The 13,961-nt window shown below is 57.3% G+C and overlaps 1 protein-coding gene across 7 annotated transcripts in view; it reads right to left on the reverse strand.

The window, feature by feature from the left end:
• The window catches only part of LOC138740879 (equilibrative nucleoside transporter 2-like), a 41,870-nt gene extending 29,371 nt beyond the window's left edge, over positions 1 to 12,499 (reverse strand). Inside the window, exons 1-3 of one of the 7 annotated variants that reach the window (XM_069894145.1) lie at positions 8,949 to 9,144; positions 5,925 to 5,982; positions 3,343 to 3,424 (exon numbers count right to left, since the gene is read on the reverse strand). In XM_069894145.1, coding sequence (XP_069750246.1) covers positions 3,343 to 3,424; positions 5,925 to 5,953 — 111 coding nt within the window. In that variant the 5' untranslated portion in view covers positions 5,954 to 5,982; positions 8,949 to 9,144. The other 6 variants (XM_069894140.1, XM_069894142.1, XM_069894146.1 and 3 more) reach the window with 6 other exon arrangements.
• Positions 12,500 to 13,961: the final 1,462 nt, after the last annotated feature.

Below are 13,961 nucleotides of genomic sequence, written 5' to 3' on the forward strand. Positions count from 1 at the left end.
AAGTGTAATAAGAGAAAACTAAGATGAGAATGGGGAAAAGGGAGATGGAGGTGGCGAAGAGATGTATGCAAGAACGTTTTAGGAAGAATTAAATCAGACATTGAAGAAAATTACAAAAAATAGCATACCAAAAAAAACCAGAGATATTTCTTTTTAGTCACATAAGAATTAGAGAGTTGGGTCTCCAATTGGATAAAGTGCAAAAGATAAATTCATGATGATGGCTTTGGCGATGGCAAAGGGATGTATGGTGTCTGCTTGGAAAATGGGGGAGAGCACGAGTGTGCAGCGGTGAACATAGAGATGCAATGGAAAAAAATAACATAATTTTAAAAATAAAGTCACAATGTTTGAGCAGGTTTGGGAACCGTACATGGAACATCGCAGAGAGAGTTTCCTTGCGACCTCCATCCCCTAAAATGAGAATGAAAATTATATGAAGACAAAACGACAGGATTCAGTGTGTTTTCAGATTCAGATGATGCATTTTTCTTGTTTGTTTTCCTTTGTGTGAAAATATTGTTTATGGTTTTATTGTGTTGTGTATGTTTAATATTTCTGGATATTGTAGGGAGGTAGGTGGAGGGGAGAGAGGGAAGGGGGGAAAAAGGGGAGAAAAGACCACTGTGTAGATCTGATGAGAAACATTTATACATATTTTGGCTGATATGGTTCACAGTGTGAAAAATAAAAAAAATTTAAAAAAGAAAGATTGGGGTTTCTGATCGACGACTTCCAGCTGAACACAGAGATCATTTCGGATTTGCTGCATCACATAGGAAGGTAGAAAAACAGTAAATTATTGAATTTGGCGCGTTTAGTCACATTCTGATGTTGACAGTTCTCTTTTCTAAACACGGAAATGCCGCGGTCATTCCATAATGAAGACCCCTCCGATATGCCGACATTGGTCGCTCACTCGGGAATGACCAAAGCTGGCATTTTTCCGGGCCAATGCGTCTTTTCACACGGCAAGCTGGCATTCCGTGAACTAAAGGGGCGCGTAACTCATCAGCGCTGGCGTCCAGTGTGTCATTTATAACGTCCCGTATTTGACCCATTTGTTCCCCCCCACCCCAAAAATAGCTCAAAAACATTCCCCCTTCGGTTTTACATGCAGGTTGAAATCAGGGCTGTAATGGTCGATCCCCGCACTTGTCGTTGTGTGGAAAAAGTGTCCAATCCATGGGGGACATGTTACTTTTATTAACACACAATTAATAGAAGAGCACAGGAAAATTGTAGCGGGAATAAAACTCACGGGTGCACAATGTATAAAAGCGCATAGGAAAAAACGCGCACAATATAATAAAACATGCGTACAATTTATAAAAGAGCGTGGAAAAATGTACTGATCGATCAAAATGAATTTCAAACCTTTTCTTTCCACTCACCTACCACCTGAAGTCATCCCTTACTGATCACCGCTACCCATCATTGGGCAGCCAGTGGTCGGTGAAGGAGCAGGGACAAACCCACAGGGCAGCTTGCTCGCAATCTGGCAGACCTTGTGCCAAATCTAGGGTTAGGGTTGGCAGTCCCACAGCAGGAGAGAGCAGGCAGCGGACTGGTGGGACAGAGGGCCACAGGAGAGAGCAGGCAGCACTTAAAATTGCACTGTGCTTGGTGAGGGTAGAGCAGTAGATGTGGTCTATGTGGATTTTAGTAAGGCATTTGACAAGGTCCCCCATGACAAACTTGTTCAGCATGAGGCAAGAGATCATGGAATCTTGGATGTATAGATCAAAAATTGGCTTGCATGTAGAAAGCAGAGAGTAGTAAAGGACAGAAAGGATTCTGCCTGGAGGTCAGCGACTAGTGGAGGGGCTGTAAGGATCTGTTCTGGGACCTCCTGCTCTTCGTGATTTTTATAAATGACCTGGATGTAGAGGCGGAAGAATGGGGCAGGAAGTTTGTGGGTGACACGAAGGTTGGAAGAGTTGTGGGTAGACAGGCTGCAGAGTTGGGTGGAAAAGTGGCAGATGGAGTTCAATCCGGATCAGTGTAAGGTGATAAATTTGGGAAGGTCAAACCAGAAGGCTGAGTACAGGGTTAATGGTCAGTTAATTAAAGAGTGTGGATGAACAGAGAGACCTTGGGGGTATAAATCCATACATCCCTTAAGATCACCGCACAGGTTGATGGGATAGTTAAGAAGGCCGATGGGACACTGGGCTTCATTAGTCGAGGGACTGAGTTCAGGAGTCGAGAGGTCACGTTGCAACTCTATAAATCTCAGGTAAGACCCCACTTGGAAAATTGTGTTCAGTTACAGGAAGGATGTGGACGCTGTGGAGAGGGGGCAGAGGAGATTCACCAGGATGTTGCATGGATTGGGAAACAAGTCTCATGAGGCAAGGTTGGCAGAGCTGGGACCTTTCTCTCTGGAGCGAAGAAGGATGAAAGGAAACTTGATGAGGTCGACAAGATTCTGAAGGGCATAGACAGGGTGGACGGACAGAGCCTGTTTCCCAGGACGAGAGTAGCAAACACCAGAGGATGTCTTTACAAAGTGCAGGGAGGGAAGTTCAGAGGTGAGGTTTTGTTTACTTTTGTGTTTTTTTTAAAAATGAGTTGTGGGGCCTCAGATGCCTTGCCAGATGAGTGGAACATTGGGTGCCATTTAAGAGACTCTTAGACAGGCCCATGGATGGATAGACTTACAGGGTAGGGAGGGTTTAGTATTTTTTTAAAGGAATATATGGGTCAGCACTACATTGGGGGCCAAAGGGCCTGTTCTATGCTGCCACGTTCTGAGCTCCTGCACTGGGCTGTCGATTTCTACGATCACTTGTGACCACCCGAATTCTGCGTCCATTTTTATCATCACGCCCCCTCAATCTTTTTAACCACCAGTATTTACATTTCAATGTACATTGTGGTAACGGGCCCTTTTGGTCCTACAAGTCCGTGCCTCCCAATCTACATGCAACTGACATATGACCCCCCCCGCCCCCCAGAGTGGGAGGAAACCAGAGCGCCCGGGGAAAACCCACACAGACAACGGAAGGGGGGTGGGGGGGATAGAGAACGTACCAATTCCTTACAGACAGCTCCAGGATTCGAACCCCAGTCGCTGGCGGTAACCGCTACGCCAAATGTACTGACCAATTGCCTCCAAAACATTAATGTTCACTAGTTTGAGTGAAGAAGCATCTCCTCATCCCAGACCCTAATTGTTCCCTTCTCCTCACCCTCAATGCCATCACTTTCAATGTTATGTCTGATCATTCTGTTGTACTTCAGGCAACCATCCCAATCTTAGTCCTGTTTGACTGGGAATAGTCATAGTCTGTCTCTCTCCTCCTCAAACCCCACCCCCCCACTCTTCGGGGTACTTACGGGAAGGGCAGTGATGAAGAAATTCCAGGGCAGCAAAGTTCCCAAGCCGAGGAAAAAGAAAATGATCTGGACGAACAAGAACCTGCAATAAAAGCAAAAGGGGTGTAACCGGAGCTTTGTGCCAGGGGAATTGGACCCTCAAAGCCCTGCCCAGGGGGCTGCCATCGAAAGCAGGCTTGCAGCACCACGGCGTGGGACAGGAGCGGCAGGCTGCAGAACGCACCGAGCTCGGAACACCAGGCCAGCCTCCCTCCCCTCCACAGACCCCCTCGGCACCCTCCCACTTGCTGAAGAAGGATCCAACACAGCCTTGATGGATTCTCCTCTCCCTCCTCCCGTCGAGAAGGCGCAAGAGTGCGCAAGCGCCCCCCCCCCCCTCCCAAATCAGGCAGAAAGACACTTTCTGCCATGAAGCCATTAGGCTCATGAATGAATCTCACATACTGCCCTTGCTTGGTATTATTTGAATCTTGAGTTTTTATTGCAAGTCTATTCTGTTGGAACCATAGAACATTACAGTACAGAGGCAGACCCTTCAGCCCTTCTAGTCTATTATTCTGCCTAGTCCCACTGACCAGCACCCAGCCCATACCCCTCCCATCCATGGACCTGTCCAAATTCTTCACAAATGTTAAAATTGAGCCGGCATTCACCTTTAACTTGTTCCACACCCCCACTGCTCCTTGTGTAGAGATCCCCCTAAACTTTCCCCTTAACCCATATCCTCTGGTTTCTATCTCACCCACCCTCAGTGGGATAAGCCGACCTACATTTACACTGTCTATCCTCCTCATAATTTTAAATACGTCAATCAAATCTCCCCTCATTCTTCTATGGTCCAGGGAATAAAGTCCGTACCTGTTTAACCTTTCTCTGTATCTCAGTTCCTGAAGTCTGGCCAACATCCTAGTAAATCTTCTCTGTCCTCTTTCCATCTTATTGTTTTCTTTCCTGTAGTTCGGTGACCAAAACGCCAAATCTGGCCCTCACCAACATCATAACATCCCAACTCCTGTTCTCAATACTTTGATTTATGAAGGTCTATGTGCCAAAAGCTCTCTCTACAACCCTGTCCACCTGTGATGCCATTTTCAGGGAATTCTGTATCTGTATCCCCAGATCCTGCTTCTCTTTCTCCTGTGCTGTAAGGGCGACTCAGTCTGATTTATGACAGGCAGAAGGTAATTTCGTGTAATATTACATGTTCTATACTATTTCATCATCATAAATGAAGCTGGAATCTCAAACCCTGTGCTGACCTTTATAAACCGACTCAACAATCTAACTCTCCCTATCTCACACCCACCCTCTATTTTCCCTTCCATCCGCATGCCCGTCTAAGAGTCTCTTAAATGCCCCCAATGTTCCAGCCTCCACCACCACGCCCCGGCAAGGCATTCCGGGCCCCCACCACTCTCTGTATTAAAAAAACTTCCCCCAATGTCTCCCCTCAACCTTCAACAGATGGTGTTTGCTGATCCCCCCCCTGGGGAAACAGGTGTTGGCCGTCCACTCTATCTACGTCTCTCAGAATCTTGTTAACCTAGATCAAGTCTCCTCTCGTCCTTCTTTGCTCCAGAGAGAAAAGCCCCAGCTCTGCCAACCTTGCCTCATGAGACTTGTTTCCCAATCCAGGCAATATCCTGGTGAATCTCCTCTACCCCCTCTCTCCCTAACCTTCCTGTAACGAGACCACCAGAATTCCAAGTGCAGCTTCAAGAGTTTTGTAGAGGTGCAACATTACCTCATCGCTCTTGAACTCAATTCCATCCACCTCCCCCCCCCCCCACGACTAATGGAGGCGGAGAGGGCGAGCAGATTCAAGTTCTTGGGAGGATCTTCCCCAGACCCAACACAACAGCAACATCGTGGAGAAAGCACGTCAGTGCCTTGACTTCCTCAGGTGTGTGCGGGTGTTCAGGACGACACCGGAAACTCCGACAAATTCCTACAAAGGTTCAGTGGAAAGTGCGCTGACCAGCTGCATCACGGGTCTGGTACCGGGACACCAATATCTCCCCCCCACCCCCCGAGCGTAAATGCCTCCAAAAGGTAGTGGACACAGCCTGAGGCAAAACCCTCCCCACCATTGAGCACATCTACGGGGAACACAGCAGCAGCGATCATCAAGGACCCACCCTACCCAGCACACACTGTTCTTGCTGCTGCCATCGGGAAAGAGGTCCAGGGGCAACAAGACACGCACTGCCAGGTTTGGGAACAGCTGTCATCCCTCCACCATCAGATTCCTCAACGACAAAACCCAATCAGGGACTCGTGCACTTTAATGATTTTTTCTCTCTCTGCATTTCAGTCAATTTGCTTACATTTCTTTATCTGTTTACACTTGGACAGTTTGTCCTCTACCAGTAATTCTGCATGACCCGCGGGAAACAGAGTCTCAGGGTTGTGTGTGACTGTAATGAAGGCCAGCCCTTCGTGACTACCTCATCAACATGTGTGGCGACCCCGAGTACTGTTAACTCGGGCAATCCTCACCACACTGCCAGCAGAGGAAGGGACAGACCCCCTCACTCCCCCCAACCAAACAAACTGAGAAGAAAACCAAAATGAATTCTTACTTGTCTTCAGGGCTGGTCTTCAGATCCATTTCTCCTGGTGCTGGGTGGTTCTTGGCAGCTGTGGGTGAGAGACTGAGATGTGGCCAAGGCTAGTCAAACCCTGCAGCTCTCGGGTGTCTCGGCCTGATCCCCACGCCTGCCTGCGCGCCCTCCCCATCGCAGCACCCACCCCTCCTGAGCAACAGCCTCGATTGACACTTATTTAAGGACTCTTTTCCACATTATTTCCACAGTTTGTTCACGCTGCCTCTTGCTTATTCTTTTCTTTTACCTGGACGCCTTTTTCCACGACCCATAAGCAGAAATCCTACCTGGCCGACAAGAAGAATCTCGGGATCATACGTGATGCCTCTGCGCGCACCCTGACAATAAATGTGAACTTTGGATGTGGGCCAACCTATCATTGTGTGCCAAAGGGGCTGTCATGTTCTATATCCTAATAGGTGACAAAAAAAGAACTGGGGGGGGGCTAGGATGCTGAGGCAGACTCGATGAAACAAATGAGCTCCGAAGGAGTAGATCTCTCATCTCTCTCGACCAGCAGCACCACCCTTCTGGTCATTTGCCAGCACGTCTTGCAGAGGAAGGCATTATTTTTTTTTTTAAATTCAACCTTAGGCAGGGCGACATACAAAATAGGTGCAGGAGATGGCCATTCATTTTGATCATCTACTCAAGACCTACCTTCTCCCCAGAAGCCCCCCCCCCCAGTCTGGTCCACTTCGCCACAAGGGCCAAATCCAACTCCCTCTTAATATCCGGCTTCAACCACTTCCTGTGGCAAATAATTTCTACAGATTCACCACTCCCTGAGAAAATTTTTTTTTCCCTCATCTCACTCCTAAAAGACCTTATCCTTAAACTGTGACCCCCCCTCCCCCGCCCCCAACTTCTGGTTTTCCCCAACATCGAGAACAACCTTCCTGTATCTGGCCTGTCCAATCCCCTAAGAATTTTATACGGTTCTATAAGATCCAGCCCCCCCCCTCCCCAATCTTGAAAGTGTAAGCCTAGTCGATCTAGCCTTCCTGGTATCGATCTAGTGAACCTTCTCTGCCCTCCCTCGAGGGCCAGCACATCTTTCCTCAGATAAGGAGACCAGAACTGCATGCAATACTGCAGTTGTAGTCGAACCTCTCAGCTCCTCTACTCAAATCCTCTTGCCACGAATGCCCATGTATCCTTCGCTTTCCTCACCGTCCGCATGCCCACTTTCAGCGACTGGTGCACAGCGACATCCGGGTCTCCTTCCTAATCGGTCACCATTTAGGTAACGATCTTCTCTCCTGTTCTTACCTCCTAAGTGGATAACCTCACATTTCTCCGCATTGCATCTGCCGTCCGTTAGCCCACTCTCCTAACTTGTCCGAGTCACCCCTGCATCCTCGACACAGCTAACCCTGCCACCTAGCTTTGGGCCCTACAGCCCAATTTACTCCCCCATTAACCCACGGCCCTACTTTTGAACGGTGAGAGGAATCCGGAGCCCCCTCCCCCTCCCCAGGGAAAACCCACGCGGACACCCCAGGTCCCGATCGCTGGCGCTGCAACTAAGGGGAGTTCCCTCGACATCCCCACCGTCTCCTATCTGGCACACATCTCCCCCACCCCCCCCCATCTTCCTGTGTTCCACATCACCCACCCTCCTAATCCTCTAGGATTCCGCTCCATAACCAGGGTGGCACGACTAGCGGTCAGTGCAGTGCTGATACAGACTGAGGCTCAGATGTGGTGGTCTGCAAGGAGTTTGCACATTCTCATCATGTCCAGGTGGGCTTCCTCCCACCATTCAAAACATAGCAGGGGTCAAATAAGGTGTAATTGGGCAGTCATCGGGATCTTGCTCCATTCCACAGACCTCTTATCCCCTGTCCCCAGAGGACCACTGTACAAAGTGAGGGGAGGAACATTCAGGGGAGACATCAGGGGTAATTTAGAGTTTTGGGTGCCTGGAATGCATAGCAGGGGATGGTGGTGGAGGCTGGAGAGGGTTACTAGCCAAGGAAGGGTTTACTACTTTTTTTGGTAGGAATATATAGGTCAGCACAACATCGAGGGCCAAAGGGCCTCCACCTCTCCTCCTCAGCCCATTTCCTCCGTTCCACATGTCAGGATGTGAATGGAACACACTAGTAAATCCACGCGTGAATGAACACGTCAAGCCCTGGCTCCGGGACCCGCGGGGACCCCTCAACCCGACTCTCCCCACCCAACCCACCGCGCGGACGGACGGAGCCGAGGTCGACGTTACCTACAAGCCGGGGCAGAGCGCAGAGAGCATGGCACGAGTTCGGAGAATGGGGTCGGTGGGCGGACGGGTTTCACTGTGTATCATGTCCGGTACGGAAGCATGGAAGGAGGGAGAAAAGCAGGGAGGGGGGAGGAGGGGAGGGGAGGGGGGGAGGAGGGGAGGGGAGGGGGGGGAGGAGGGGAGGGGAGGGGGGGGAGGGGGGGGAGGAGGGGAGGAGGGGAGGGGGGGAGGAGGGGGAGGGGGGGGAGGAGGGGAGGGGGGGAGGAGGGGAGGGGAGGGGGGGAGGAGGGGGGGGGGAGGAGCCTGGGGGCTCGAACCAGCCCCCACCCCCGCCTCTTTCTCCCTCCTCCCCCCCCCTCCGGGCCCCCCCTCCTCCCCCCCCTCTCCGGGCCCCCCTCCTCCCCCCCCCCCGGGCCCCCCTCCTCCCCCCCGCTCCGGGCCCCCCTCCTCCCCCCCGCTCCGGGCCCCCCTCCTCCCCCCCGCTCCGGGGCCCCCCTCCTCCCCCCCGCTCCGGGCCCCCCTCCTCCCCCCCGCTCCGGGCCCCCCTCCTCCCCCCCGCTCCGGGCCCCCCTCCTCCCCCCCGCTCCGGGCCCCCCTCCTCCCCCCCGCTCCGGGCCCCCCTCCTCCCCCCCGCTCCGGGCCCCCCTCCTCCCCCCCGCTCCGGGCCCCCCTCCTCCCCCCCGCTCCGGGCCCCCCTCCTCCCCTCCCGCTCCGGGCCCCCCTCCTCCCCCCCGCTCCGGGCCGGGCCTTCGTTGTGTCGCGCCTTCCCTCACCTTCTTGGCCCCGGTTCTTCCTCTCCGACTTCCGAGTCCATGAGGCGGCGGCGGCACCTCGGCCTCTCCGGCACCGGCAGGCCCGACCCCGACCCCGACCCCCACCCCAATACCAAAGCGGACTAGGACCGACCCGGAACGCCGCAGCCGGTCCGCAGTGGAGGCGGGTCAACGAGGCGGGACGGACGGAGGAGGAAGGGGGAGGAGGGAGGGAGGAGGGCCGGAGGGAGGAGGAGGGCCGGAGGGAGGGAGGAGGGCCGGAGGGAGGGAGGGAGGAGGGCCGGAGGGAGGGAGGGAGGAGGGCCGGAGGGAGGGAGGGAGGAGGGCCGGAGGGAGGGAGGGAGGAGGGCCGGAGGGAGGGAGGGAGGAGGGCCGGAGGGAGGGAGGGAGGAGGGCCGGAGGGAGGGAGGGAGGAGGGCCGGAGGGAGGGAGGGAGGAGGGCCGGAGGGAGGGAGGGAGGAGGGCCGGAGGGAGGGAGGGAGGAGGGCCGGAGGGAGGGAGGGAGGAGGGCCGGAGGGAGGGAGGGAGGAGGGCCGGAGGGAGGGAGGGAGGAGGGCCGGAGGGAGGGAGGGAGGAGGGCCGGAGGGAGGGAGGGAGGAGGGCCGGAGGGAGGGAGGGAGGAGGGCCGGAGGGAGGAGGGCCGGAGGGAGGAGGGCCGGAGGGAGGAGGGCCGGAGGGAGGGAGGGAGGAGGGCCGGAGGGAGGGAGGGAGGAGGGCCGGAGGGGAGGGAGGGAGGAGGGCCGGAGGGAGGGAGGGAGGGAGGAGGGCCGGAGGGAGGGAGGGAGGAGGGCCGGAGGGAGGGAGGGAGGAGGGCCGGAGGGAGGGAGGAGGGCCGGAGGGAGGGTGGAGGGCCGGAGGGAGGGTGGAGGGCCGGAGGGAGGGTGGAGGGCCGGAGGGAGGGAGGAGGGCCGGAGGAGGGAGGAGGGCCGGAGGGGGTGGGGGAGGGCCGGAGGGGGTGGGGGAGGGCCGGAGGGGGTGGGGGAGGGCCGGAGGGGGTGGGGGAGGGCCGGAGGGGGTGGGGGAGGCCCGGAGGGGGTGGGGGAGGCCCGGAGGGGGTGGGGGAGGGCCGGAGGGGGTGGGGGGGAGGGGGAGGGCCGGAGGGGGTGGGGGAGGGCCGGAGGGGGTGGGGGAGGGCCGGAGGGGGTGGGGGAGGGCCGGAGGGGGTGGGGGAGGGCCGGAGGGGGTGGGGGAGGGCCGGAGGGGGTGGGGAGGGCCGGAGGGGGTGGGGAGGGCCGGAGGGGGTGGGGGAGGGCCGGAGGGGGTGGGGGAGGGCCGGAGGGGGTGGGGGAGGGCCGGAGGGGGTGGGGGAGGGCCGGAGGGGGTGGGGGAGGGCCGGAGGGGGTGGGGGAGGGCCGGAGGGGGTGGGGGAGGGCCGGAGGGGGTGGGGGAGGGCCGGAGGGGGTGGGGGAGGGCCGGAGGGGGTGGGGGAGGGCCGGAGGGGGTGGGGAGGGCCGGAGGGGGTGGGGGAGGGCCGGAGGGGGTGGGGGAGGGCCGGAGGGGGTGGGGGAGGGCCGGAGGGGGTGGGGGAGGGCCGGAGGGGGGTGGGGGAGGGCCGGAGGGGGTGGGGGAGGGCCGGAGGGGGTGGGGGAGGGCCGGAGGGGGTGGGGGAGGGCCGGAGGGGGTGGGGGAGGGCCGGAGGGGTGGGGGAGGGCCGGAGGGGGTGGGGGAGGGCCGGAGGGGGTGGGGGAGGGCCGGAGGGGGTGGGGGAGGGCCGGAGGGGGTGGGGGAGGGCCGGAGGGGGTGGGGGAGGGCCGGAGGGGGTGGGGGAGGGCCGGAGGGGGTGGGGGGAGGGCCGGAGGGGGTGGGGGAGGGCGGAGGGGGTGGGGAGGGCCGGAGGGGGTGGGGGAGGGCCGGAGGGGGTGGGGGAGGGCCGGAGGGGGTGGGGGAGGGCCGGAGGGGGTGGGGGAGGGCCGGAGGGGGTGGGGGAGGGCCGGAGGGGGTGGGGGAGGGCCGGAGGGGGTGGGGAGGGCCGGAGGGGGGTGGGGGAGGGCCGGAGGGGGTGGGGGAGGGCCGGAGGGGGTGGGGGAGGGCCGGAGGGGGGTGGGGGGAGGGCCGGAGGGGGTGGGGGAGGGCCGGAGGGGGTGGGGAGGGCCGGAGGGGGTGGGGGAGGGCCGGAGGGGGTGGGGGAGGGCCGGAGGGGGTGGGGGAGGGCCGGAGGGGGTGGGGGAGGGCCGGAGGGGGTGGGGGAGGGCCGGAGGGGGTGGGGGAGGGCCGGAGGGGGTGTGGGGAGGCCCGGAGGGGGTGGGGGAGGCCTCGGAGGGGGTGGGGAGGCCCGGAGGGGGTGGGGAGGCCCGGAGGGGGTGGGGGAGGCCCGGAGGGGGTGGGGGGAGGCCCGGAGGGGGTGGGGGAGGCCCGGAGGGGGTGGGGGAGGCCCGGAGGGGGTGGGGGGAGGCCCGGAGGGGGTGGGGGAGGCCCGGAGGGGGGTGGGGGGAGGCCCGGAGGGGGTGGGGGAGGCCCGGAGGGGGAGGCCCGGAGGGGGAGGCCCGGAGGGGGGTGGGGGAGGCCCGGAGGGGGGAGGCCCGGAGGGGGAGGCCCGGAGGGGGAGGCCCGGAGGGGGAGGCCCGGAGGGGGTGGGGGAGGCCCGGAGGGGGAGGCCCGGAGGGGGAGGCCCGGAGGGGGAGGCCCCGGAGGGGGAGGCCCGGAGGGGGGAGGCCCGGAGGGGGAGGCCCGGAGGGGGAGGCCCGGAGGGGGGAGGCCCGGAGGGGGAGGCCCGGAGGGGGAGGCCCGGAGGGGGAGGCCCGGAGGGGGAGGCCCGGAGGGGGAGGCCCGGAGGGGGAGGCCCGGAGGGGGGTGCAGTCGCCCCACGATGTTATACTGATTTCCATATCAAAAAATTTATTCCTTCCTGACCCTTGATCTTTCTTCCACCATATGTCTCTGTTCCAGCCTCCCTGGCAAGGCATTCCCCACACAACTCGCCGTGCAAAAGCCCCCTGACGTTTCCCCAAAACTTCCCTCTCCCCTTTTGTACCAATGTCCTTTGTTACTCTGCGATGCCAGGTGGAACCCGGAGGAAGTATTCAAAAGCTCCAATCTCGTTATTACCCCCCCCCCCTCCTTTCCACCTCCAATCTCGTTATTACCCCTCCACCTTTCCACCTCCTCTCCTCCTCTCCCCCGGAGTCAGACACTCAGTGAGTGAATCTATGCCGCAAAGGGATGGAGGAAGGAACAGGCGGACATATCATCGCAGCCAAGTCTCCATCATCTGGTCTGATCGCCCAGAGAAGCTGAAACAATAATTTCCCGCCCAGAAATGTTTCATTCTTGGCGCGCAAAACATTTGCAACATTTCCAAAAGTAGTAATCAAAAAAAAATACAATGTAACAGTTACAAGACCTGAAACTAATTTTGACACCCAAAAGTTAAACATTTAAATTCATTCAACATTTAAGTCTGTAACACATTACACCACACCTCTTTCTATGCTGCCGGTAGACCTCACCTGTATTCTTCCTTTTATATTAATAAAGCAATTTTTTAAAAAAACATTAAGGGTTCAAAGATATACTCCCGTCGGCTTTAGTAATGAAGCGAAAACGAAATGCTGAAGTTATCAATGAAGTTTCTCAGTTCGCGCTTAATATGTGGCCTCGCCTCTTACGCTCTGCGATTGGCTGTCGGTGAGAAGGAGCGGGGGTGTGAACGTGGCCAATCATGTTACAAAGACGCAGGCGATTGGATCAGAGGATACAATCTTGGGTGGAGTGGGGGGGAGGAAACTATAACAGGGAGCGGGAATCAAAAAGTGGGAAATGATAAGAGGGCAGGATAGAGGAAATGAGAATTGATTTTCTTTCTGTGAAAGGAGACGGTGGGGGGGAGATATACAGGATAGATGTTCGCGTCGCGGTGAACGCAGCACTGTTATAACGCCAGTGATTGGGTTCGGGGTTCAAATCCCGCGCTGTCTGTGAGGAGTTTGTCCGTTCTTTCCGTGTCTGAGTGGGTTATCCCCGGGGCGGGGCTCCGGTTTCCTCCCACCCTTCAAAACGTACAAAACTTATAGGGTAATAGGGTGGCACGGCCTCGTCGGCCGGAAGGGCCTGTTACTGTGCTATAGTTCTACATTTTTTTAAAAAGAGGTAATTTTGAGGATTTGCTGGGAGTTATAATGGAGTAACCAGATCGGGGTGGGAGGGAGTAACGGATGGGGTGAGTATTGGGTGTGAAGGTGGGTCAATATGGGTGGAGTTGAGGGGTCACTTGATGGTGTAGTGGCCGGTAGGGGAACTCCAGCCCTCTCCAGAAATGTTTAAAAAAAGATTCTCTTTGGCTTGGCTTCGCGGACGAAGATTTATGGAGGGGGTAAAAAGTCCACGTCAGCTGCAGGCTCGTTTGTGGCTGACAAGTCCGATGCGGGACAGGCAGACACGATTGCAGCGGTTGCAAGGGAATATTGGTTGGTTGGGGTTGGGTGTTGGGTTTTTCCTCCTTTGCCTTTTGTCAGTGAGGTGGGCTCTGCGGTCTTCTTCAAAGGAGGTTGCTGCCCGCCAAACTGTGAGGCGCCAAGATGCACGGTTTGAGGCGTTATCAGCCCACTGGCGGTGGTCAATGTGGCAGGCACCAAGAGATTTCTTTAGGCAGTCCTTGTACCTTTTCTTTGGTGCACCTCTGTCACGGTGGCCAGTGGAGAGCTCGCCATATAATACGATCTTGGGAAGGCGATGGTCCTCCATTCTGGAGACGTGACCCATCCAGCGCAGCGCTTAAAAAAAGATAGAGAAAAACCAAAGGCACAAACAAAGTGAAAGTAAAAGTGTGGAGAAAAAGGCAGCGAAAAAAGAAAAGCCAAAAACAACGGGAAGAAGAGAAGAAGGAAAGACGTCGGAAGAAGAAGGTGAAGGCCTTACCTGTACGAGGAGGCCCGCCGTGGACAGAGAAGCCCGCTCCCTGAGGTCAGCCGAAGCCCCGAACTCGGGACTACAAAAATGGTTCATGAAGCCAAACAAAAGTGCGCAACTGCGCATGCGCGAGGATTTGCGATGCGCAAGACAAAAATAACACTGACG

The sequence above is a fragment of the Narcine bancroftii genome, chromosome 8 (assembly GCF_036971445.1).
Source record: "Narcine bancroftii isolate sNarBan1 chromosome 8, sNarBan1.hap1, whole genome shotgun sequence".
Taxonomy (NCBI): Eukaryota; Metazoa; Chordata; class Chondrichthyes; order Torpediniformes; family Narcinidae; genus Narcine; species Narcine bancroftii.